Raw genomic sequence first — 27,729 nt, forward strand, 5'->3', positions numbered from 1 at the left:
GATACAGAACTGGCTCAAAGGTAGAAGACAGAGGGTGGTGATGGATGCGAGCATAAAAGGTACGGTAAGTAAGTTTGCAGATGACCCCAAAACTGGAGGTGTGGTGGACAGCGAAGAAGATTACCTCAGATTACAACAGGATCTTCATCAGATGGGCTAATGGGCTGAGAAGTGGCAGATGGAGTTTAATTCAGATAAATGTGAGGTGCTGCATGTTGGGAAAGCAAATCTTAGCAGGGCTTTTACACATAATGGTAAGGTCCTAAGGAGTGTGGCTGAACAAAGAGACCTTGGAGTGCAGGTTCACAGCTCCTTGAAAGTAGAGTCGCAGGTAGATAAGCTAGTGAAGAAGGCGTTTGGTATGCTTTCCTTTATTGGTCAGAGTATTGGGTACAGGAGTTGGGAGATTATGTTACGGCTGTAAGGCCACTTTTGGAATATTGTGTGCAATTCTGGTCTCCTTCCTATTGGAAAGATGTTGTGAAACTTGAAAGGGTTCAGAAAAGATTTACAAGGATGTTGCCAGGGTTGGAGGATTTGAGCTACAGGGAGAGGCTGAACAGGCTGGGGTTGTTTTCTCTGGAGCGTCGGAGGCTGAGGGGCGACCTTAGAGGTTTACAAAATTGAGGGGCATGGATAAGGTAAATAGACAAGGTCTTTTCCCTGGGGTGGGGGAGTCCAGAACTAGTGGGCATAGGTTTAGGGAGAGGTGGGAAAGATATAAAAGAGACCTAAGGGGCAACTTTTTCACTCAGAGGGTGGTGCATGTATGGAATGAGCTGCCAGAGGAAGTGATGGAGGCTGGTACAATTGCAACATTTAAAAGGCATTTGGATGGGTATATGAAGGGTTTTGAGGGATATGGGCCGGGTACTGGCGGGAATAGATTGGGTTGGGATATCTGGTCGGCATGGACGGGTTGGACCGAATGGTCTGTTTCCATGCTGTACATCTCTATGACTCTATGGAGGAAGAAAATCAAGGATTTTAGAAATGTTGTAGATTTGTGAGTTTCGACCTTCTGTGAGCAAACGTAAAGAATTGTGTTTGGCTCCTGTAAATTTGTTGCAGGTTGTCTCTGTTTCAGGCAGTCAGGGACAGGCATTAGGCTGACTACAACAGTTGATCTGGCTTGACAATTTGATTTCCAAACGGTTACGTGAGAGATGACTATCAGAATTGAAAATGTGTTGCTGGAGAAGCGCAGCAGGTCAGGCAGCATCCAGGGAACAGGAGAATCGACGTTTTGGGCATAAGCCCTTCTTCAGGAATTTTCCTGAAGAAGGGCTTATGCCCGAAACGTCGATTCTCCTGTTCCCTGGATGCTGCCTGACCTGCGCTTCTCCAGCAACACATTTTCAGCTCTGATCTCCAGCATCTGCAGACCTCACTTTCTCCCCATGACTATCAGAATACCTATTATTTCATAAACCCATACTTGTGTAAAGCTATATGGTAAGTTCAGTGTTGTTATGCATGTTACTACAGATTGTAGTTATGATATGCTGCTGTCTGTATCTTCAGTGCTTCATTATTTGCTGGTGACCTTTATTTTGTATCCAGGCTGCAGTCATGTTTTGACCATTGACCTGGAGCAAGTTTTAGATTAGATTACCTACAGAATGGAAACAGTCCGTTAGGCCTAACAAGTCCGCACCGACCCTCTAAAGGGCAACCCACGCAGATCCATCCTCCTACATTTACCCCAGCACCTAACACTACGGGCAATTTTGCATGGACGATTCATCTAACCTGCACATCATTGGACTGTGGGAGGAAACTGGAGCACCCGGAGGAAACCCACACAGACATGGGAAGAATGTGCAAACTCCACACTGAAAGTCGCCCAAAAATGGAATTAAGCCTGAGTCCCTGGCGCTGTGAGGCAGCAGTGTTAACCACTGAGCCACTGTGCTGCCCAATTTTGGCGTCGTTCGCAAACTTACTAACCATACCTTTTATGCTCTCATCCAAATCATTTATGTAAATGACAAAAAGTAGAGGGCCCAGCACCGATCCTTGTAGCACTCCACTGATCACAGGCCTCCAGTCTGAAAAACAACCGTCCACCACCACCCTGTATCTTCTACCTTTTTGAGCCAGTTCTGTATCCAAATGGCTGGTTCTCACTGTATTCCATGAGATCTAACCTTGCTAATCAGTCTTCCATGGGGAACCTTGTCGAACGCCTTACTGAAGTCCATATAGATCACATCTACTACTCTGCCCTCATCAATCTTCCTAGTTACTACTTCAAAAATCTCAATCAAGTTTGTGAGACATGATTTCCCACGCATAAAGTCATGTTGACTATCCCTAATCAGTCCTTGTCTTTCCAAATACATGTACATCCTGTCCCTCAGGATTCCCTCAAACAACTTGCCCACCACCGATGTCAGGCTCACTGGTCTATAGTTCCCTGGCTTGTCCTTCCCACCCTTCTTAAATAGTGGAGAGGTTGGCAACAGGTTGGAATTTGAGCATGTTTGAGTTTTGGAGGCAATTTTAAGCTGAGAGCTTACAAATGCTGGGTAGAATGAGAATTTTGGTAGAGCATAATCTTTTTTCAGTCAAGATGTAACTTGGCATTACTACTTTCTGAAGCTACTTGCAGTTGGGGCACCTGGAATCTCGCATTGCACCAGATTTTGGAAAATGTCACCAGGTTTCCAGGAATTGCAGAGTTCTTACTAAGCAGATAGGATTAACTTAATTAGATGTTTGGGGTTCTCCCATCTGCCTCTTCAAGTAAACAAAGATCAGGATGTGTTCTGACAGTATCTGGAATGTGTGGCTGTTCAATCAGCCATGGGTTGCCAGAGTCGGTCTGCTTCAGGCTAGAATTCCCTTCTTCCCACTTGCAAAGTCATGCCTGAAATTCTAAAGCTAAGACCACCTTGATCCCTGTGTAAAATTTCAGATTATGTCCTGTATTTACTATGAATTGGCCTCAAATTCTCAGCTGTAGTAGTGTACAACTTTCTGACTGATTTTCGGTGAAGAACAGATGATGGTTTGGTTTAAATTCGTTCGAATGATGAATGGGACTGATGTGAATTAAAATGTAAGTGAATACTTCCGCAGTTTGACTATGCTCATAAATATTTAATCTTGGTGTATAAGGAGTGTTTTATTTTTTTACCTGATTGTTTGTTTTTTACCTACGTTAGGGTACAGTTATTGTCCACTTAGACCAGTTCACTAGCTCCACTTGTCTGCACTAAACTTTGGATTTGCACTCTACAATTTGGGTTAAGGACTAGCGTAAGAAAAGCGCTGGAGCCCTTGTCTTAGTACTGGAGTACGCAATCACTGCTTGTAAAGAGACTATAAACTGTTTTGTTGAGGACCTCCAAATTTTTCTCAAATGAATAATTTGTACAAAATTGCATTCAAAAGCAGATTATTGTGATATTTAAATAGCTATTCAGCATTGTCAGAGTAGTTTGTGGTTGATTCAAATATTTGGATTACAGTTGAGAACCACAGTGTGTTTCAAACATTGACTTAGGTTGTAAGCCTTAATTTTAGTTAATTAATCCTTTAAGCATGCCAGTTCAAACTTCGAGTATAATGTTTGTATTATTTGGGCAATTGTTTTTTGCATTGTATAAGGAGGTAATTAAGTGATTTTTTTTTTCTCATCACATGCAAGTGAATTGATGAGCTTAACGTTTAAATAAATATTTTGTATTACACCAACAGCCTTTGAAAAAGGCACTAAGGATGATGGGAGCTCCTAACCTGATTGCTGAAGGTGTGGATTATGGTCTTAGCTACAGCGTCATTTCTTACCTCAAAAAACTTAGTCAACAGGTAAGAGGAGAATCTCTGGCTATTTTTGTGAAGTCTATCTGGATGAATGCAGCTCCAATAACAATTGAGAAGCTCAATGCCATCCACCGCAATAGCCTGCTTGATTGGCACTACTTTTGCTAACATTTAATCCCCCCATCACCAATGCCAGTGGCAACAATGTGCACCAAGGCACCTCAGACAGCACCTTCCGAACTCATAACTATTTGAATCAAGAAGGGTGTGGGAACACCACCTCCAAGTTCCCCCCTCAGCCATTCATCATTCTGATTTGGAAATAAATCACCGATTCTGAATTATCACTGAGTCAAAATCCTAGCATACTGTCCCTAACAGTATTGAAGGTCTACCTGCACCAAATGGACTGCAGCAGTTCAAGACCGCTCACCAGACCTTCTCTAGACACTGGGACAGGCAACATATATTGGCCCATCCAATGATGCCATTATCCCATGAATGAATAAAAATAACCTTTCCTGATCTCATTCTGATCCATTCAGTCGGAACACCTATTTCTTGTTTATGTACTGCTCCTCGAACCTCTCCAAAAACACAGCATAGCTTCTCACATGAGGCATTACCCTCTCACCACTCTGCTTCATTCTGAACCAGACTATTGTTTGTAACCTTAGTGTCCTATTTTACCCTGAGATCTCCTTTCAACCATGTATTCACACTTAAATTCTAACCATTTCTACGACTGTAACATTCCACAACTCTGCCATTGCCTCAGCTCCTGCTGCTGAACTCCCACTTCTGTCCTGAAATTTACATTGTGCAGGCACTGCCCATGTTTCAGCACCAAGTCCAGTTTATCTATCATCTTTGCTTGCTTTGTCTTTGGCTCTGAGTAAAGTATTGCTTTGTTTTTGCAATCTCATTGTTGCTTTCCGATTTGCTTTGCAGCTCCCTGTCTCCGTAATCCTCAGCCCTCGAGCCCTCTGATCTTTGCTTTTTCTAGTTGTTCCAGTACAAGCAGCTGTGTCTTTAGCTTCCAAACCCAGATCTCTGATATTCACTTCACTAAACATTTCTGCCATTCTAACTCTTTCCTCTGCACTCTGAATTGTTGCCCAAGCATCTTGTCTAATTTCTGTGCTACTCCAGAATTAGATTTTATTTGATCATTTTTTTGCGAAGCACCTTGGACGTTTTATTATATAGAGGATTCAAGTTGTTTGTTCACCTCAAACGCTTATTTTCAAGAGAAGAGACACCTATCCAGTTTGTTTTCTGATGAATCTAATCTGCGATTTGTGGTATTACCCTTGGGAACATTTTTTGTGCTCTCTCCAGTGCCTCCATCTTCTTTCTTTGGCTTTGTGGCTTCGTGTTGCAAATTGCTCTCGAGACTGCTAGTGCCAAGTACACCTTTAAAAACTGGCACTGCTGCATACCAGATGGAGGTGGTTACATATTTGTAGTTGATTCCAAAAACTTGCCAACTTTAAGATTTTCAGCCCGATTTGTTGTTTTAAATAAATGCTATAACTGAGTTTGAGTAGCGCAGTGATTTTGTTTTTGGCCTATCCTAGGTTGGGGGAAAACAGTAAATTAGATGAGATTACTTAGTGTGGAAACAGGCCCTTTGGCTCAACAAGTCCGCACCAACCCGCCAAAGAGCAACCCACCCAGACCCATTCCCCTACGTTTACCCCTTCACCTCACACTACCGGCAATTTAGCATGGCCAATTCACCTAACTGCACATCTTTGGACTGTGGGAGGAATCTGGAGCACCTGGAGTAAACCCACACAGACACTGGGAGAATGTGCAAACTCCACACAGACAGTTGCCTGAGGCGGGAATTGAACCTGGGTCTCTGGCGCTCTGAGCCACCGTGCCGCCCAATTTAAATATATCAGTTATATCAAGTATATCAATTCAAATTATTTCTTCTGGTTTTTGAAAGGATGCTTCCATCTATTCTTGATGTGCATGTATGAATCTATCTTTTACAGGTTTTTAATGGAGGAGAAAACTGATCTGCTTGTTTGATCATGATTTAGTGACAATATAGTTTTCCGAGCCACTTGAAGTCTTTGTAATTTTTCATGATTTTGGAGTCATCTTTCCCTGAGCAGTGTCCTTTCCAATTTTCAGGCTAAGGTCGAATCTGACAGAATCATAAGTTCAGTGGGTAAGAAACCAGTTCAAGAGTCTTCCATTAAAGTGAAGAACAGAAGCAACAGCCTTTCCTTAGCTCATCGCAAAGACTTGAAGCAAATCATGATGGGGATCACAGGGGAGCTTCCATACAGACTTATGGATTTAAATGTGAAGGAGTTTGCTGGATTCCAGATTGGAATCCTGAACAAGGTGAGATACCTTCCTTGAAAATGTTTTTAATTTGAATCTCGCTTCAAATATATTATTTTTGCAAAACAGTTTTTTTTATTTTCAGTGTTAAAGGCAGCAATTGCAATGTTTTTTTTCATGTAACTGCCAAAGACTGGTTGTTGCTTTATGTTTGAAGAAAAGTGCTGTCTCTTGGCTTTGCAATTCTCTGATCCCCACCTCAGATTTCCACTGTTTGGTTCAAAACTGAACTGGCAAACTTAGTGAATGCTTGAAATTTGTTTCCTTACTTATTTTAAGAATTTGCAAAACTCTGTACAATGGAGTGTCAAGTATATCGCATTGCCTGCTATGTGATGGAAATGTTGAATTGGAATCTCAAAGTCTGCAATTCTACAAACTGTGTGTTTATTTCTGGTTGTTGAAATTAAACGTCTTTGGGGGAGCAGATGCTGGACAGAAATTAACAAATCTTGAATGTGGGACAAAGAGGAGTGTTATTTCCCTGCAGGAGCTGTTATTTAGGTCCTGTTCAGGTAATGATCATGGCACCACAATTATATTTTTGGAAATGAGAGGTTCTGAATGGCAAGTGTATGGGTTTTGGAAAGAAGGCTCTGCTGCAGAATAGTGATAAGTGTAGTCCACCTTCCACCACTATCCTTTTGTTTTTATTTACATTGTCAAAAATAATTCTTGGTCCGTTTGAAAATTTTGATGTTATGCCTGATCACTTTTGCATTCTCATTGCATTGTGAGCACTGCGGGACCTTAAAATCTGAACAGGTTGGTAGTGTATTAGTGCTGTTGCAGTGAATCTCTGCATCTTTAGTCATTTATTGATGTCAGTTTTTGACCCTGTGATCATGATTTAGTGACAATATAGTTTTCCGAGCCATTTGAAGTCTTTGTAATTTTTCATGATTTTGAAGTCATCTTTCCCTGAGCAGTGTCCTTTCCAATTGTTGAAAGCCAGTTCTGATCATGTGAACTGAGACGTAGATAATTAAATACTGGAGTTCAGCAAGCTTAAGTCTATTTGTTTATCTTTGGCTGACACTGTTTAATTTAGGCATCATGCAAATTTTCCATATCTGTACTGGGCTCAAATATCATACATAATTCTCACTACTGTGATCAATAAACTAACCTTATCTTTAAGATTTAAAGGTCGAACTAAGCTCTCATTTACAGCATATGGTGTATGAGAATGTCAGTCATGCCATGCCCACAAATCATGGGGCCTAATTTTTAGTTTCCACGTCCAAAATTGGGAAATGGCTGATGCAAAGAAAGGCATAATGTATGGTGCCTATTGGTTTACTTAAAAGTAAGTGATAATTACTGAATAAACCAGTTGTCCATCAACCCAATGCCCATTTCTTACTGACGACGTTCTTTTCAAGCTTGACAAACTTGCTTATAGGCGTTACATACAGCAATTATTAGTTTAATGTTGTAGTTGCATGTGAGAACTTGAAAGAACCAGTGCTTAAGAAATCCGATTTTTTTTTTCCATCACAATCATGGGGGTAAAGCCAAGTGGGAGGGAATGTAGTGTTACATTACTCCTAACGCAAAATAGCATTACATCTGCAACTGAGCACAAATGCCAGTTGTATTACAAACACAGCTTAAATTAAAGCAACTTAAACAGGGGCAATTTAAAGCAAGGAATAATTTTCCCAAATTGTTGCTGCAACCAATGGCCATTCAGTTTTGCTGAATCAGAGCTGTTTCTTATGTTGTCATTCTTAAGAATTATAGATTATTTTGAAGAATATTATCAGCTTCAATTAACTTGCTGATCATTTCACTGTTAATTGCATTCATTCAGTGCCAATTTCTGAGCCTCCCTCATATTTTGCCTTTTGTGTTTAATAACCCTAGTGATTGTCAACTTTAATGCAAACTTGACCATGATGGGCTGGATAATATGGAGTGAGCAGAATGATGGATGGGAGAATCAGATTCCTGGCAGCAGGCAAACTGGACTGGGGAGATACTTAAATGGGAAACCCACCACAACCAGCAGGAAGCTAATTTATGTACTAAATTGTCCACTTTGAATTGCAAGTCCTTTGGACTTGTTGGAGACCGAATCATAGATCAATGGATTGAATGTCGGAAGTGTTTTCTGTCTGTGGCATTTGCTAAGCCTCATGTTAAATTCAGAACCCAGAAAACTTGGCCCAAACTTTCAAGGGGCAGTGCTCAGTTGAGATGCGGAGGAAGAGCTGCCTTGTAAAGAGACAGCACATCCGATTCTTTAAGGGGAAGGCATTGAAGCTGTCTGTTAGGAAAGAGAGCAGTAAGGGAATCACCTACCCTGTCCTCCACTGATTTTAAATACTGGCGAGGAGGAACTGGCTGGATTGTTAAACCACTAGACTCTGTTGAACCTGGTGCTACTATGAGATGATCTTGGAATCTTCTCCCATCACTCTACCATATCTTCTTGAGCTGAAATGTCTGAAATTCAGATGGAGATTTCAGCTGCAGAGCTTGCTGACAACGTCTGCAAGACTAAATTGAACACAGGGCTGGATCCCATTTTAAATCTAGTACTAACTCCTGTGTAGTCATTAGGCATGACAGTTCTCCTGCACTCCATCGTGGTGGGCGGCACGGTGGCACAGTGGTTAGCACTGCTGCCTCACAGCGCCTGAGACCCGGGTTCAATTCCCGCCTCAGGCGACTGACTGTGGAGTTTGCACATTCTCCCCATGTCTGCGTGGGTTTCCTCCGGGTGCTCCGGTTTCCTCCCACAGTCCAAAGATGTGCAGGTCAGGTGAATTGGCCACGCTAAATTGCCTGTAGTGTTAGGTGCAGGAGTAAATGTAGTGGAATGGGTCTGGGTGGGTTGCGCTTCGGCGGGTCGGTGTGGACTTGTTGGGCCGAAGGGCCTGTTTCCACACTGTAAGTAATCTAATCTAATCTTGTTGTATTGCCTTAATCAAATGGATGTACTTGTTCCCATAATACCTATCTGAATTGATCTATACCCCTATGTTCAACCTTCAGTTATGAAAGCATAGAACATAGTTTAATATAGGTTGTCAGCTATGCATTAGTTAAAGCTAAGTTAGCCAGTAATATCCTGGTTATATATGCCAATATAATATGCTACATTTGAATGCAAAATGTCCGAGAGCGATCTTTTTGAATTTGAAGAAAAAGAGGCATTTCATTTACTCCAGTTGTAATTGTATTTGATTCTGAATCCATAGCATGAACTGCCAACATAGAATCTTCAGCCACTTCCTTGCTTGAACATTTTTTTTAAAAAAAAAAGCTCTTCATAGATGTGCGCGTCACTGGCAAAGCTTAGTTTTATTGCCCATCCCTAATAGTTTTTGAGAAGGGGATAGTAAGCTGCAACCTTGAACTATTGTAATCCATGTAGTTAGTGTACAGAGTAAAGCGTTTTGGGCCAGTAAATTGCTGAATTTGTGGTGAGATATTTCCAAGCCAAAATAGTGTGTGGCTTGAAGCGGGGCTGGCCTTGTCAGTTATACTGTTCCTAGGCATTCAGCCATTTCATGATCTCATGGAGTGAAGCAAATTTAGTGAAGAATGACATTTGTAATGCAACCAACTGCTTAGCACTTCTGATTTGAGAAGAACAAACTTGACTGAGATGGCTGATTTATTGTGGGGCTGTCTGTATCTCTCTGTGCCTGGTCAAGGACATGCGTTTTTCCCTTAATGCAGAGGTAACAAATCTCTCCTGTATAGAAACATGGGCTGCAGGAGTAGACCATTTATCCTTCTGCCCTGCTCTGCTTTCAGTAACATAGCTCATCTAATTTTGGTCTGAACCCTTATTTCCATATCTGCTGCTCATCTGTGGACTCCCTTGACTACCAACATTAACCAAACTCAGCCTAGAATAAATTCAGAATTTAGTTATTTCAATTTAAGATGCATCTTTGAGAGTGTAATCCAATGGTAAAAATAAAGCAGTTATTATCTTGTTGGTACCCATTATACACACATTCTTTTTAAGGATTTGAAGCCTCAAAGTTACAAGAATGCCTATGATATACCAAGGCGAAATCTTTTGGATCAACTTACACGCATGAGGTTAAACTTGTTGAAAACAACACATGCTGCATTGAAAGGGCAAGATGAAGGTAAGATGAAAAGTTACTCGATGTGGCTTACTGGTTTGTATGCTCATTTGAATGTGTGTCATAGTAATGGGCAACTGCACCATTTCTCTGACCGAACACCACCTTTTCAGTTGTAAAAAAAGCTAAGAGGTTTCATATTTAAATGATTCACATGTAGATCATTCTTGTTTTCCTTCCTTGAGCTACAGCTGGTAACTAACCATTAGTTATTATTCTGTTACTGTTGACCTGTACTTAATACTGATTCACTAAGTTATTGCTGATTGTCAGTGCTTTTGTATGGTTTCCAATGTACTAATGCAGGTAATGTAGGGTGCCTTGAATATTAACATACTAGCTAACAAACTGCCCAGTGCATGCTTTGTTTTCTGTAGTTTCATCTGTTTGACTTTAGTGAGCTGGGAGCTTTGACAAGTTGTTGGGATTAAACTTCAGACCATGTTTTGCCATTGTTGCTATATCAGCTAACAGGACAGCAACAGTTTACATTTACATGGTTCCTTTCATCAAGAAAAATATTTCAATGTGCCTCAGGAAAGTCATCAAATAACAATGGTCACTGACCCCAAAAAAGTAGATGTGAGGAGGTGTAACTCAGTGCTTTGTTGAAGAGTTCAATTTTTCGGGAGAAATTGAGTGAAGGAAACAGTGTAGAAGCGGAGCATTTCAGGATAAAATTGAAGAGTGTATGGTATAAGCAGCCCAGAAAATGGTGCGTAAGGTTGGCTTGCACAAGAGGCTAAAGTTGGAGAAAGTTAGTGCTGTGAGGCTGTAGGTGGTTCCAGAGATGGAAAAGTGTGCACCCACAAAGGGTTCTGAGCTGAAAATTTTCCTTGGAGGCATTAGTTATAGGGATAAGGTCACGAGATGAGTAATCCAGAACCCCATTCTAATACTCTGGGGATGTGATTTCCACCATGAATCTAACCATCGCAGATGGTGAAATATGAATTCAACAAAAATCCACAATTTGAAATTTCCAGCCTCCTGCACCATGTAGCTGTTGTAATTTGTGAACACTCATCCAGTTCACTCATACACTGAGATGGAAATTTGTTGACCTTACCTGGTTTGGCCTATGTGATTCCAAACACACAGCAATGTGGTTAACCCTTAACTGCCTCTGAAATGACCTCACAAGCCACTCTAACGGCAACTGGGGATTGGCACGTCAGCCTTGTTGAAGACGTGTGCATCCCACGAATGAATATATTTTAAAAAAACATGTTGATGGAAAGCCCTTGGAGGTGAGCAAGCACAGATTGACTGACTGGTGATTGAAACTTGATATGTGATATATACAGGCAGCAGAGCTTTGGATGTGCTGAAATTTGTAGCCGATTGAAGTTGAGCAGATGGTCATCAAATGAGACAGCTTTAAATAAAATGTCAGTTTTTGCTGCTGTTAACTGGTGCAAGACTGTTAGTTAAGGTGCAAGGAAGATTTCCTGCCCTTTGTGGTTCAGTGCCATGGGTTGTGTGCATCCACTTGAACATGCTGATGGGATATTTGGTCAGTGTCTTGGCTGCAATGCAGCTGTCCCTCAGGATTGCCCAGAAGAATGAGTCCCGGGTGTGTTCAGTACTTGACTTGGGGGGTGAATTCACAGCCTTCGGATACCACAATGCAAAAGCATAATTGCAAGTCTGAGTAATGCAGCTTGAAATCTTTGCAGACTTGTACCCTAATTTGTCCCTAAATCTCTCTCATATAATAATGCATGGTATCCTGATAAAGTCAGAGGAAGCATATTAATGTTATTAAATACTATCCATTTAGTAACAGTATTTATTTCCTGTTTATTAAGGTTCGTATGACTTTTCAGTCGTGAGGTTAGGTAGAGAAATAAAATGGGTAACTGCAGGCTGCAGACTGGTTTGTTAGGAGTTCCGCTTTTTTGGCCTGTGATCTTTGCGGCGTAGCCTGTAAGTCTGTATGTGGCATTGCAGTTTATCCAGTATTTAGCATGTGAAATGTCTTCGTTTCCAAGACACTTTAAATGTAAGTTGATATCTTGGTATAAAAAGGAAAGAGAGTGAAGGGTTGGAATTAATATCTCTTATCTTTGAAGAATTAATGTAGTTTGTTTTTACATTAATGACCCCAACCCTCCCACAAACTCAATCAAATTTCATGTGCATCCTTTTTTTGTATACATTTCCTGGACCTTTAACTTGATCAGATTATCAGAACCTGATGAAACCTTTTTGCAATATTGGAAATGTGAATAGTTCTCAGAGCATGTTTGTTTATTTGTAAGCATTGACTCACTGTCCTGAATGCCTGCAAGTTTTGGAATTTGTCTTTTCTCTATAGTTGTCACTCCTTTCAAAGTATGACCAGCATCTATCTATCATGTACCTTTTTAAATGTATGTGTAATTGATTTTTTGTTTAATTAGTTTATGATATGACATTGAGTACTAGACTAATGAAATGTTGTAAGTGATTAGTACAGGTAGCCCCTGCTATCCGAACGTAGAGCATTCTCGGGAAACCTTTTGCAAGCCAAAATTGGCACATAGCGAAGGTGCATATTTTAAATGGGAAAAACTATCGCCATTTTTCATAAAAGTGCAAATCCTCTTCGGATTCACGAAGACCGGTACTAATGTAGCTCTTTCGTAAAAGCGAAATTGCGTGAAGAGAACGTTGGAAAAGTGGGGGGTATCTATTTGTTTTGGTCATACTGATTTGTAATGCTGCTTTTCTTTGTGGTTACTTAGGGTCACAGTGAATTTGTGAAAAGCTTTGTATGTGACAGAGTGTGATGACTTTCTAATCCCTGTAGATCAAGTGCACAGTGTCCCAATTGCACAGATGGGGAACTACCAAGAGTTCCTAAAGCATGTGCCTTCTCCTCTACGTGAACTTGACCCTGATCAACCCAGACGATTGCATACATTTGGAAATCCTTTCAAATTGGATAAGAAGGTATGTAAATGTCTCATGGTGTAGCTGGATATTGCAACTAGACTACAGTCCCTTACTTTCACTTGAATTTGTGGATTGCTATGTTCCTGGAAGGTACATAAATACATGTTTATTGCTGTACTGTACTGTAGTCCAAATGTCTTCAGCTGTTTTTACTCCAGTACTATTTTTCAGATGTTTAAGGCAATGGAACCATAAATAGCATAAATAATTTAGTAGAGACATTAACGTCTCCCCAGCCCTGTCTTTTAGCTGTTCTGACTGAGTTAAAACGTTGCCTCACAAATGTCATCAACCCAATGATATTCATATGCGACCTCTATTCAGTGCAGCAAATAAAATACAAGTGAGCATCAATGGTAAATGGTGACATGATCTATGCAGACTGTTTATGTAGATTGTATTTGGAAGTAGCACAAACTTGCCACAATATTTGGAGCAGAACCTTGGTTGCAATAGGAAATTTGAAGGTATGGATAAGTCATTGATCCATGTGTGTTTTTGCCATCATTTCAAAGAATAAAAAAGCACTTTGTCACAGTGCCACCTAAACATTGCCAAAATAGCCCTTCATGACGATGAAGTCACTTAAATGCTCATTTTCCCCTCTCTTTATATTTTGGGTTTAGAATTTTCTTCGAAGTATTCCAAATATGTTCTTAATTAAAGTTCTTATGAAATAGTGTGCTGAATTGGTTGTTGAATTCATGATCTCAATGTTGTTTGAGCCAAAGTCCATCAGCCGTCTGTTCAAAAGAACTCTTCAATTTTTGGACCACAATGACAATCCTATCGAATGACCTTTAGTCAGTTTCTTCCCACAGAAACTATTCATTACATACTGGTAGAAAATAAATCAGTAAATCAGTAAGCACAGGGTACTCTCTCACGAACGCAAGTCCCCAGGTGATGGTGGATGGGTTACTTAACTGCAGATCAGTCACCGTGGCTGACTTCATCCTTGCCACATAGCAATGCCCATGTGACACACCCCATGATACTCCCAATAGGAGTTGCTTCATAAACTTTCATTATATTACTCTTGAAAAGGAAGAAAATGCAAACTATTGTAGTGTGGGGGATGGAGGTGGTGAAGAACAAGGGTATGTGGCTAATAGGGAAACTCTTTCAATGAACTGGTTCAGTGATGTTGGAATAAATGACCTCTCCTTTGCTGCCGACAAACAACAAGCCTGTGCCAAGTTAAAATTCCGAGGGCAAAAGCTTCTCCCAAGCATGATCCACTTGAACTGATAAGCATTTCCCCTTGTTGAGGATAATTGATTGGAGGTTCCTATTAACTTAATCTGCTTGACTTTATGGAGGAAAACAATCACAGAAGTTTGTGAAATCTCTGTCATGTACAGTGATTTAAAAGTGGCAGATAAGAGACTGTGGACTAAAAACAGCCTCCATATTGCACGAAGTCTGATTACCTGATGTAATTTACCAATATGAGAAAATGAAGCTGTGGAGTTTAAGACCGTAAGAAATGGAGACAGAAGTAGGCTGTTCAGTTTCTCGAGCCTGTTCTGCCATTCAGTAAAATTATGGCTGATCTGACTTTGCTCATGTCTATTTTACTGCCCTTTCTTGATAACTTTACTGATCAAGCATCTGTTCATCTCAGCCTTATACAAGAGCAATATTTACCGACCCTGGCCAAACTCAAGAAGAAAGGTGACAACCATTCATTGGTTCAATTTTCAGAATAGTTCCCTTCCCGATCAGCGTCAAATTACCTGATTTAAAATGTAAACAAAACCTGGCATTTATAACAGTCAATTGTCATTAATTGGTGCATTCTTCATGGCAAAGATTCAACTAATCAGAATTTACTTGCCAACAATCAGCCGGTACTCTCCTCTTGAAATAAAAATGTTAGTTTTTGAAATTTTGTTAATTGTCCTGATAAGCGTAAGACAAAATGTTGCTATGAAATGTCATTTTTGCAGTGTTCAAGCTCTGTCCTGCCAAATGACTATTTGTAAGGTTACTTAATAATCTCTGTGCTGTATTTATACTTTTGTACAGTGGATTAATCTGAGGAATCTTAACAGAACTTGTAATGCTATTCACTCACTTTGTATTCTTGCATTTCAATGAATGCTTGGTTCTTTCTTGGATTCATTTTGTTTGCATTTGTATTTCAGTTTTTAACAACTAACTAATTTTAAGTAAAAATACATTTTTGATTAGCAACAGCAACTTACAGCTTTCATTAGAAAAAAATCTTTCTTGTTAACAGTGAGACTTTTGTTGAGCTACAATACCACACTAATATGAAATTCAGTATCTGCACCTTGCAAAATAACTTCTACTTCAGGGTTAACATTTTTAAAAACATTTTTTCTTCAAAGTAAAAGTCACTCAAAGGAAGAGTTTATGCTTTAACCGGAGAAGTCAGTATCTGCTGATACTTAGCAAAATGCATTATGATGATAATTACTATATTGCAAAATGTTTTTACTTGTGAGCATTAAAGATTGCGGTTCTTTGCATTGCAGGGAATGATGATTGATGAAGCAGATGAGTTTGTGTCTGGGCCACAGAACAGAAACAAACGACCGATGGAGCAGAGCATGTTAGGGATTCCAAAAAGGCGTCGGTGTATGTCACCATTATTAAAAGGGCGTCCACTAACAGCAACTAATTACATTGGAGGAAAGGGCCCTTCTTTTTCACCAGTTCCACAGCCAGACCTTACAAAGCCAGTAGCTGTTCTTCAGGGTAAGGTGGTATGCAATCCATATGCTCTACTCTGCTGGTTTATTATAGATGTGCCATACTACTCAGGAGAAGGAAGTTGACATGTCTGTGACTGCCTGTTGCAACCGTTGAAAGATTGACACAACATTGCTGCTGCTAAAAGTAATAAAGGCAAAAACTGATTAGTTTTGTTAAATCCTCAGTTCCTAAACGCAACATACAGAAATGAGTCTGCCTAAGCTATATAGTCGGACAAAGTGAGGACTGCAGATACTGGAGATCAGAGCTGAAAAATGTGTTGCTGGAAAAGTGCAGCAGGTCAGGCAGCATCCCAGGAGCAGGAGAATCGACGTTTCGGGCATAAGCCCTTCTTCAGGAATGCCCAAAACGTCGATTCTCCTGCTCCTGGGATGCTGCCTGACCTGCTGCGCTTTTCCAGCAACACATTTTTCAACTAAGCTATATAGTAGCTTGTGATCTGTAACTTACTCGAGATGCTTATTTCATAACAGTTCCTTTTGTTGAGTATATTAGAGACTGTTTTGCTCATTTTCGTAATTTTGCTTGTCACCTCTGCCTTCCTTGTAATATCGTACTCGGAATTGTTTGACTATAATTTTTTCATGCCCAGTGTTTCACTTGTGGCTTCAACCCTGAATGACCCCCTTGTTTCCTCATTCCAAGAGTTTTGAGAACACTCTTTACACCCCTTCTGCCTATGAAATCAACTAGTTTAGCACAGATTAACATTAAACCTGGGATATTTGCTTTCTCCTCATTGATCTCAAAGCCTTTTATGTTGTTTGTAATCTTAGGGCCGCTAACTCTGCCATGCTGACTTAGAGGCATATAATGTCTGGTGGCAATGCACTGAATTGTCAGTGATCTCTAATGTTTGCAGATTGTCACTTGGACATTTACAGTTTGTAGGTGGATTTATGCAATACAATCAGAATAATCAATTATGTACTTAATGTTAATCAGAAATGGAGACAGTTGCTTACATTATGTTAAAGAGCTTAATGCCAGCTTGAGTGGTGTACCAAACACTCTACAAGTGCATGGGAGTAACTAAAAGGAATGCAACATTATTTCTAAGTTCACAAAGATGGTTTAAAAAAACCAGGCCACCTATTTAAAATGTACACTACTTCATGACCATGTAATGCCATGCGACATTGGTTGTGTGACTGTCTAAGCTACTTTAGAATACAGTGTTCATGCTGTTAAACCTGTTGGTCACCTAAATTTAAATTTAAAATGTGATGACTCTTTTTGCCAGAGTTTCTTGTCTTGATCTGAGGATGAAGCATATTAAAGTTTGTGCATATGCTACTTAGGAAACTGATGGCCTCCTATCAGGCTCAAGACAGGGCTACCATTTGGCATAATCGTCTGAGGATAAGCTCTTGTTTTTATTAGTGTGTGAAAAGGATTCTTCAAATCCCAGTACAGTGCCATTCCTACCTTGTAAAGGCCCAGACAGAATGGGTGTCCTTGTCACTAAATGGATTTTTGGTCATTGTCCGATGATCTTCCGAGAGGCCAAAAACCTTGTTCAAGATACTTGAGCTTTCGGTTAATAGCTGAGAGAACACCATATGAATTAGGAGCTGTGGTAGGTCATTTGGCCCACTCTACCATGCCTGCTTGGGAGATAGGGGGAAAAAACACTGCTATCTGTCACACACAACTTATTTCAGTCAATCTCAGTCAACCTAGTTTGGGGATTTCCTTGACTACTCACTCTTATTTATTTCTCTGGTTTCAGATGGACTCTTTAATCAGAACAAAACAGGTCAACACAGTCCCCAAATTTTCATTCACCCTGAAACATTTATGTATTTCTTGACCTAAGGAATCTGATTCTATATAAGTGAAGTAGAATTGCCAATTGCTCAGATGTTTACAAAGCACAGTTTCATTAAATCAAATGACTTGACCTTGCCTTGGATGCCTGTTACACTTAGGTGTTCAGAACAAGGTCATCTATTTCAAATGAACCTGATCTCTGATCCCAAATGTGTTAGAACAAAGAAATCGATGGGCACATACCCAAGGCAAAATGAAATATTTATGGATAGGTTATATCTATCGTATAGATCTGAGAGAATTTGTATATGCATAACACTTGGTCTGCGTTCCAAAACCTTCACAATGTAATCACCTCAAGTGTAGTTGTTCTGGTTCAGTTGACAAACATAGTATCCAGTTGTAGAATTATAGAGATGTTCAGCACAGAAACAGATCCTTCGGTCCAACTCGTTCATGCCGACCAGATATCCCAACCCAATCTAGTCCCGCCTGCCATGAGATCTTATTATGCAACGACAGCACAGATGCAATTTGAAACTGGGTCTCTTGGCTCAGAGACAGAGACACTGCCATTGTGTCACAAGAGCTCATAAACTGTTCATTCACAGCAAGATTCTTAAATCAACAGGTGATTAATTACTGTATTCTGGTCATGTTAGATTGAGGGCCAAATGTTGATGAGGATACTGGGCGAACTACTGACTCTTAGACAATAACATATGTCTGAAAGCTCAAGTCTGAACAGGCAGATGTGACCTCTTGTCAATATGCCTTTCAAAGGGCAGCACTATTGGTCATGCATAATTTCGTTATGATTTAGACTATGTAAAAGTCTTTCCTGGCTTGAACCCTTTAATGGTGAGAGTGCTAAAGCTGAATCAAGCTGACATTTGGAAAGAACCATGAGTAATGTAATGTTTAAAAGTGCATTTTGTAGGTATGTTTATTAAATGTGCATTAGAAAGTTATATTATCGTATTTCTCTCTTCCAGAGGTTGAAGAAAACCAGGCTGTCTGTGTTGACTATGTTGAAAACAATATTGCAGACACAATTCCAGTTGAAATTGCAGCCCAGAGACTTGAGTCAGCACCATCTCCAATCCATTCAACAGCTGGTTGTGTGGAGTCCACAAAAGAACTAGTAAATCATGAGATGGACAGTGGTCTTTTAGTAGTCAACAATAATTGTATCGGCAGTGTTGAACTTGACCATGAACAATCAAAGGACAGTGAGATATGTCAGGATGGACTTTTGAACAGGTCTTCACCAAATGCCATTAAAACACTTATGAGGTCAAAACAACAGGAAACTAATACAGAGCTAAGGGCACAAATTTTTAAGGAGATTCGCAAGCCAGGCAGACGTAAGTATCTTTTAAGGGTAAAATGTACTTTTTTCCACTTTATGGGCATAAGTATCTGAGCCAATCTGCTGCTTGTTGGAACTATTCCAAATGAGTATTGTTGACAGCAATAGGCAAATTCAGCAATGTTGTGCTCCTGCTCCAGAGCTGTTGGGCTTGGATGTTCAGGATCTTAATGTATATTGCTCAACGTGTGAGGTGTTCTTCCACTTGGCAAGACTCTGATTCAATCATACAAAGTCACTGTCTTGTGTTGGAAGTCAGATTCCACTCTTTCCAAGTACACAAGATTTTACATTTAGTTCTTGTCAGCTACTTGGACACAAATACTAATTATTGCTGTTCCCAGTCATTATAATCACATACTGCTTGACTGGGGAGTATATTTCTTTCTTCATTCATGGGATGTTAGCATTGCTGGCTCTATAAGCATTGATTATCCATTCTTAATTACCCTGGAGAAAATGGTGTTAAACTGCTATCTTAAACTGCTGCAATTCATGAAATATAGGTATACCCACAAGTGATATTTGGAAGGAAATTCCAGGGTATTGACCCTGTAACAGTGAAAGAATGGTACTACTGTACCAAATTAAGATAGTGTGGGTCTTGGCAAGATACTTTGAAGTGGTTGCTATCCTGTGTGTGACAATAAGTTAGGGTGGGATGCTCTTCAAATGTTCGGTTTGGACTTGTTGGGCCAAATGGCCTGTTTCTGTGATCAGCTGCCCTTTGTCCTCCAAGGTGGGAGTAGTCTTGGGTTTAAAAGGTGCTTTTGGAGGAGCTTGGTGAATTACTTTATTGCATTTTGTCGATGGTGTACACAAGTCGAGTTCCTTAAGAGGTATTTTCTGACTTAAGTTGCCAAAAAAGATATCTTAAGCAGTAGCTCAATAAAAAGTAATCAGGAGGTCATCCGAAATGTGGTGGAGCTTTTCCCTGTGATTCTGTTCCTTCCCTCTCAAAGTGAGGAAGGGTGTGATAGCTTCCCTCTCCTTTCTCCTCTTTGATTGTAGCTGAGAAGTTTTAGAATTTGCTAATCCAGTGTAGGGGCTTACCTGTTTGCATGCTGTTTGTGAGCAATAGCAGGACATGTTTTCTTAGTCTGTCTTTATTTTCATTGTTATTAACAGATCTGCCTGAAACATGAAAATGTTTATCAAAGTCTCAGAAACACTAAGCATGTACTCAAAATCCTCACACGACTACAAATGGAAAGGATATGAGTGTTACTGGTCAAATATGAAGGCATGAAAAAATGAGTCCAGTTTATGTTATAGCTGGTCATCTGGCCTGACTGTAGGATTTGAAAGTTTTCAGTCGTCAACTCTGTTCAGAATGTGGCTGGAATATCCCTTTTACCTTAAGGCTGTTACAGAAATTGAGCACTTTCCAGTCACAATATATTTCAGCCAGCAAACTGAGACACCGTTCAAAAGTCAGCAGACAGAGCTCAAATTGTAAGGCCAAGTAAATGGATGGATGGTCAGATGACTGTTTTCAACAGCTGTTACTAGTTCAGAAATCCATTGTCTCTTCCACAAGTGAATTTGATCAGTTCACACCTGTACGGCTTACCTTTCATGGTGCTAGGTGCTGGGTGATGAGATTTTCATAACCTGTTTTGACATGTTATATTTCAGCAGCTTTTCTCAAGTCCTTGTTAGTAGCACCTCTGGAGTTTATCATCTCTATATTGAAATGCAATTACTTAACGCTGGAAATGGGCAACCATTTTAATATCCGATCCCCCGTACTTCTCAGAAATCTTTTCCCATTTGATACTTTCTTGTTAAAAGCCAGATGTGTGAATCTGACCAAAATTCAACATTGATATTTGATATAAAACAGACTTGCTCCACTGCACGTCACATGCAGACTGGTTTGGCACTGTTCTGCAGGTCTGTTCGGTATCTTTGTGTGCGAAACTGTGCTTTTGACTGTTAAGCTAGTTAAAAGTGGAGCGTTCAGGTGAACTTGAACATGTTACTTCGACTCCGAGTCATAGAGATGTACAGCATGGAAACAGACCCTTTGGTTCAACTCATCTATGCGATCAGAGATCGCAACCAAATCTAGCCCCACCTGCCAGCACCCGGCCCATATCCCTCCAAACCCGTCCTATTCATATACCCATCCAGATGCCTTTTAAATATTGTGATTGTATCAGCCTCCACCACTTCCGCTGACAGCTCATTCCATACACGCACCACCCTCTGCGTGAAAATATTGCCCTTAGATCTTCCCCTCTCACTCTAAACCTATGCCCTCTAGTTCTGGACTCCCCAGGGAAAAGACCTTGTCTATTTACCCTATCCGTGCTCCTCATGGTCTTATAAACCTCGATAACGTCACCCCGCAGCCTCTGATGCTCCAAGGAAAACAGCCCAGCCTGTTCAATCTCTCCAAACAGCTCAAATCCTCCAAATCTGGCAACATCATTGTAAATCTTTTCTGAACCCTTTCATGTTTCACAACATCCTTCTGATGTTAAGGAGACCAGAATTGCACACAATATTCCAGCAGTGGCCTAACCAATGTCCTGTACGGCCGCAATATGACCTCCCAACTCCTGACCAACAAAGGAAAGCATACCAAACACTGCCTTCACTATCCTATCTACCTGCAACTCTACTTTCAAGGAGCTATGTACCTGCACTCCAACGTCTCTTTGTTGAGCAACGCTCCCTAGGGCCTTGCCATTAAGTGTATAAGTCCTGCTAAGATTTACTTTCCCAAAATGCAGCATTTATCTAAATTCAACTCTATCTGCCACTCCTCAGCCCATTGGCCCAACTGATCAAGCTCCCATTGTAATCTGAGGTAACCACCTTCACTGTCCACTACACTTCCAATTTTAGTGTCATTTGCAAACTTACTAACTATACCTCTTATGCTCACATCCAAATCATTTATATAAATGAGGAAAAGTAGTGGACCCAGCACCGATCCTTGGGGCACACCACTGGTCACAGGCCTCCAGGCTGAAAAGCAACCCTGCACCACCACAGTCTGTCTTCTACCTTTTGAGCCAGTTCTGTATCTAAATGGCTAGTTCTCCTTGTCTTCTATGAGATCTACCTTTGCTAACCAATCTCTCATGGGGAACCTTGTCGAACGCCTTACTGAAGACCGTATCGATCAAGTCCACCGCTGTCTTCATCAATCCTCTTTGTTACTACTACAAAAAACTCAATCAAGTTTGTGAGACATGATTTCCCACGCACAAAGCCATGTTGACTACCCCTAATCAGTCCTTACCTTTCCAAATACATGTACATCCTGTCCTTCAGGATTCCCTCCAACAACTTGCATCAGGCTGACCAGTCTATAGTTCCTTGGCTTGTCCTTACCACCTTTCTTAAATACTGGCACCATGTTAGCCAACTTCCAGTCTTCTGGCACCTCACCTGTGACTATTGATACAAATATCTCAGCAAGAGGCCCAGCAATCACTTCTCTAGCTTCCCACAGAGTTCTGGGGTGCACCTGATCAGGTCCTGGGGTTTATCCACCTTTCTGCGTTTCAAGACATCCAGCACTTCCTCCACCGTAATATGGACATTTTTCAAGATGTCGCCATGTATTTCCCCACATTCTGTATCTTCCATGTCCTTTTCCACAGTAAACACTGATGCAAAATACGTGTTCAGTATCTCCCCATTTTCTGCGGCTCCATACAAAGGCCGCCTTGCTGATCTTTGAGGGGCCCTATTGTCTCCCTAATTACCCTTTTGTCCTTAATGTATTTGTAAAACCCTTTGGATTCTCCTTAATTCTATTTGCCAAAGCTATCTCATGTCCCCTTTTTGCCCTCCTGATTCCCTCTAAAGTAGACTCTTCCTGCCTTTATACTGTTCTAAGGATTCATTCGATCTATTCTGTCTACACCTGACATATGCTTCCTTCTTTTCTTAACCAAACCCTCAATTTCCCTAGTCATTCAGCATTCCCTATATCTGCCAGCTTTTACCTCTAACAGAAATATACTGTCTCTGAACTCTGGTTATCTCATTTCTTGATTGTCATTTTCTCTTCTGAATCACTGGATAGTTTAGTAGTAATTGCTTTTTGTCAATTCTGTAACCTGGAACACTGAAATCAATTATAAAATTTGAATTTCAGTTCTAATGTTTAATTGAACAGGGACAGTTAAATCAATCTCTGGGCATTCTGGTCTCTAATTTATGAAGTTCCATCACCAGACTAAGCAGGGGTCAGGTCTTGCTTTGCCTTGTCTGAAATTTAGTGATGACAGAAAGTTGTTTTCTACAGCCAGACAGCAAGAGGAGGAACAAAAGCAATAGCCAAGTTAACCTAGCACTGCTGAATTACACCCTTGTTGACTAAAGCAGTGATGACTAGGTAAGATGTGAGTTTGTTTTTGCATCCAGCAATTATTTTCTTTCCTGCCAACTACTGAATGTATCAGTGAAGCAAAGAAAGCTTTCTTGTGGCAAATATGATCAAGGACAGGGGATCAGTCTCCTTAGAGTCGTACAGCATGGAAACAGACCCTTTGGTCCAACTCCTCGATGCTAGCCAGGTTTCTGAAACTATACTAGTCGGACTTGTGCATTTGGCCCATATCCCTCAACATTTCCTGTTCGTGTACCTGTCCAAAAGCCTCTTAAATGTTGTGCCTACATCTACCATGTCCTCTGGCAGCTCATTCCATATGTGCGCCACCCTCTGTGTGAAAAGGTTGCCCCTCAGGTCCCTTTTAAATCTTTCCCATCTCGCCTTCAACCTATGCTCTCTAGTTTTGGACTCTCCTGCCCTAGAGATAAGAAGTTTACTATTCACTGTATCTATGCCCCTCACAGTTTTTTTTAATTTCAAAAATATACTTTATTCATAAAATTATTTGTATCTCTGTACAGTTGGTCATACCATTCTTGTGCACACATTACATTGCTTTACATACATTGAAATTTATTTTTCCTATATACAAGTCTGTACATTAACTATCCAGCTCTTCTGCTGAGGCGTCAGCAGAGCCCAGGTGACTGGGTGGGCCCCCTTTTCTTCCTAAGCAGGCAGATGTTACCCAGTGGTCTTTCCCCACCGCGCCTTGGCGGCAGCTGCCCCAAGCTTCAGCGTGTCCCTCAACACGTAGTCCTGGACTTTGGAATGTGCCAGTCTGCAACACTCAGTCGGGGTCACCTCCTCCAGGTGGAAGATCAACAGGTTTCGGACTATCCAGAGAGCGTCCTTCACCGAGTTGATGATCCTATAAGTGACCCCCCCAACCTCTTGGATTATAAGGAAAAATGTCCCAGCCTATTCAGCCTCTCTTTAAACTCCAACCTTCCAGTCCAGGTGACATCCTATCAATCTTTTCCATACTGTTTCCAACGTAATAATCTTCCTATAGCAGAGTGACCAGAATTGTATGTGTATTCTAAAAATGACTTCACCAGTGTCCTGTACAGCTGCAACATGACTCCCAACTCCCAAGCTTAATGCTTTGACGAATGAAGCAAAGCGTGGCGAAAGCCAACTTCAGCACCCTGTCTACCTATGATACCACTTTCAAGGAACTATGTACCTGGACTCTGTCTGTTCAAAAACACTCCCCAGGTGGCCCTGCCATTAACTGTGCAGGCCCTGCCCCAGTTTTTTGCAACAGCTTTTATGATCTTAAATTGGGAGATCCAGTTTTTTTGCTCAGAGCTTGGACTGGTGCTTTTAGATTTTTGAGCTTGAAAGGTATGATTTGAATACACTTGGGCAAGACTATTGATTAGGCATAACACGAAATTCCAGGAACTGATTATCTTGCCGAAATTGTAAAAGGAGTGTGCAGGTTTTATTTGCACAGTTACTGAAAGTCAGACCAGTGTCTATTCCCAGCACTTGTTTTTTGTCGACATGCAGTGAATTTTCCCATCCAATGAGTAGTCCATTCTTGCATGCTATCCCCTCAGACTGTAATTGCACCCTTTCTAGGAGAGAGGAAATTCCTGCAGTCAATGGAAACAAACGCCAGGGGTTGACATTGTGTACTTTGCATTTGCGCTATAATATTTCTGACTCTCCGTCATACCTTTCTTGTGGAAGTGTTGCACCGTAGAGGATGACCTCCTTTGCACCCCATTGTCACTTGATGTTGGTTTCTTCTGAATAAGATAATGTTTGGAATCTGACCAAAGTCTGCACCAACAGGTTTTATTGTATTGATTTGCAGAATTCTCTGCTCCCAAGCCCGTTTTTTCAGTAAAGTATTTGGCAGAACTCCATGCAGTTTGTCATTATTGATTATATGGAAGGCCATATTATAACTCTGAAGCTCTTGAGATATCCTGGGCATGTATGTATTGGATCTGCCAAAGTTGCTATGAATTTACCTGGAGAGCTGAAGAAAATAAATTTTCAATGGCAGTTCGCTCCAAGACTGTATTCCTTTCCTTTTCCCATGTGAATGTGTGCTCTGGGCAGTCTAGGCTTTCTTGGGTGTAGTGCAATCAGAGGCGATTTTGTGCCTAAGTTGTCACAACAGTATTTAGGTGATATTGTTCAGTTGTTCAATAAAAGAACTGCAGATGAGCCAATCTATTGTTTGTGTAAAACCAAACCTAATCACTGTCAAGGTCGGTAAATGACTACAATTTGAAGATTTAGAATAGGGCCTTATTTTGGGGTTTGCAATTTTTTGGAAAAGTGCTAAATTGCAATTGTCAAGTGTTTCAAGTGTTATTAATTGAAAACTGATTCTTGTAGGAAAGGTGGCACATTTTGATACACAGAAATGAGGCACTGAGTAATCTTGCTGCTTTTGATTATGCTTGTAAGTTTTGATATATACTGTAATCATTGGCCAGGAATGAGCACAAGCAACTGAAGAAGCAATCTGGGTCATTTATAAGTAGGTATTTTCCAGCATCATCATTCTTCTTCAGATGAGTTGATTGCTTTCTTAAACCGACTGTGTAAAATCGAAACTATTCACTATTTGCTATCTGTTGTGCAGTGGTGGTAAACCTGTGGTTTTGTGATTAAACCTATTCATAGTCAGTTGCTCAGTCTCAGCCTACCACAACTCCTATCTTGTACTGTAGTATTTCTTACAGCCTTGAGCTAATCCAGTTTTTGCAATTGGAAAATTGCAAAATCCAAATATTAACAAGGCAGTGCATAGCACATGGTATTAATGCAGAAACTGCTTGTTCAAATCCATTGTTCTCCCAACCCACTTTCCAAAAGCAGTTTCTTGAAATATGTTACTCCCAACGCAAGTGGCACCTGCTCATTAGATTTGTATGGGGCTGCACTGCTAGCCACTCAGCGATGCTTATTTTGAACATATTCTTCCCTTTGATGTTTGGAGGGTTTACAAGATATCCAGCATTATGATTAAACCATTGGTAATGACTTAAAATCGTGTGCAAATCTCATGTGGTTTTCAAGCCTCCCAAAGAGACTAAGCACCTGCTGACTTTTTTTTTGGAGCCTAAAACTCAATATGATACGGATGGCCTACTCTTCATGATTCCAGAAAGCAGCATTTTTGTTACAGCTATGTTTGCTTTAGAAAAGGAGAGCACTAATTCCATTTGTTTTCTAATACTTAATAAACTTTGTAGGTAAGAAACCAAGGTAAAGTTTGGGCAATTCATTGGTGGAATCTGAAATGGACAAAGCTCTTTTGAAAGGGCCAAGTATCCTGTAACATTTTGCTGTTACTGAAGTGATTTGCTCTAATATTCATAATTTTGCATCTTGCTGTCACCAATTGGATGGTGGCGTGCAAGTAGTGAACTGATCTTCATAATCAATCATGGTAATGGTAAAAATCAAGCCCCTTCCACTTTGCAATTTCTATCTTCAGTCAGAATCTCAGCATGATTTCATTCACTTTAAACAAATGTCAGATTAATTAGAGGGAATCTCACAATGGCCATCCTAATATGTCACAATAATGACCTGCTCCAAATGTATAGTGCTTATGTTGTGTTCTGAAGGAATAAATGTTTTCTTTTACATGTTGCTAATTTGATTATGGTCTCCCCTTTTCAGATTATGAAAATATCTTCTATTTATTAAGACTGGTGCAAGGTAGTTTGGAAACCCGGATGGTATTTGTGCAAAATGTCATCAAAGAAGCAGCAAGGTAATACCTTAATTAATGATGAAATGGCATTGCACTGCGATTCCAAATGACTTCCAAACCTGTTAAACCTTGATTAAATAACCAAAAGCAGCCAAGCTGAAAAAGCATGCATTAGTAGCAATTCAGTCAGGCCATTTTGGTTTTCACCAAATGAAGCTTCCATTCAAATTTTAGGCTGATCCATTTTGTTTTCTTATTTACAATCCATTTGAAACTTTAAATGTTGTTTTTCCCCCTTGAACCTCATTTTTTTTTCTGCTACTGTTTAAGAAAGTGACTTTAAATGGCTCAAAGTTTAAAAAATCTCTCAACACTGGGATACAGTCCAGCAGGTTTATTTGGAAGCACTAGCTTTTTGAGCGCTGCTCCTTCATCAGGTGGTTGTAGAGTATAAGATGGTAAGACAGGATTTCTAGCAGAAGTTTACAATGGGATGCAACTGAAATCATAAATTGAAAAAGACCTGGATTGTTTAAGTCTCTCATCTTTTAGAATGAACATGTTGGTTTCAGTTCTTTCATATGTAAATTGAAAAACTTTATTT

At 40.4% G+C, this 27,729-nt stretch overlaps 1 protein-coding gene across 1 annotated transcript in view; it reads left to right on the plus strand.

Moving 5' to 3' along the window:
- The window catches only part of LOC122554966 (integrator complex subunit 6-like), a 96,265-nt gene that overhangs the window by 61,418 nt on the left and 7,118 nt on the right, over positions 1-27,729 (plus strand). Inside the window, exons 10-16 of the mRNA XM_043700434.2 lie at positions 3,706-3,816; positions 5,920-6,135; positions 10,124-10,250; positions 13,042-13,184; positions 15,692-15,914; positions 18,701-19,072; positions 27,092-27,185. Of these exons, the coding sequence (XP_043556369.2) occupies positions 3,706-3,816; positions 5,920-6,135; positions 10,124-10,250; positions 13,042-13,184; positions 15,692-15,914; positions 18,701-19,072; positions 27,092-27,185 (1,286 nt within the window). The remainder of the gene's footprint in view (positions 1-3,705; positions 3,817-5,919; positions 6,136-10,123; positions 10,251-13,041; positions 13,185-15,691; positions 15,915-18,700; positions 19,073-27,091; positions 27,186-27,729) is intronic.

The sequence above is a fragment of the Chiloscyllium plagiosum genome, unplaced genomic scaffold (assembly GCF_037043375.1).
Source record: "Chiloscyllium plagiosum isolate Xiang-an unplaced genomic scaffold, Cpla_swu_hap1 HiC_scaffold_12, whole genome shotgun sequence".
Classification (NCBI taxonomy): domain Eukaryota; kingdom Metazoa; phylum Chordata; class Chondrichthyes; order Orectolobiformes; family Hemiscylliidae; genus Chiloscyllium; species Chiloscyllium plagiosum.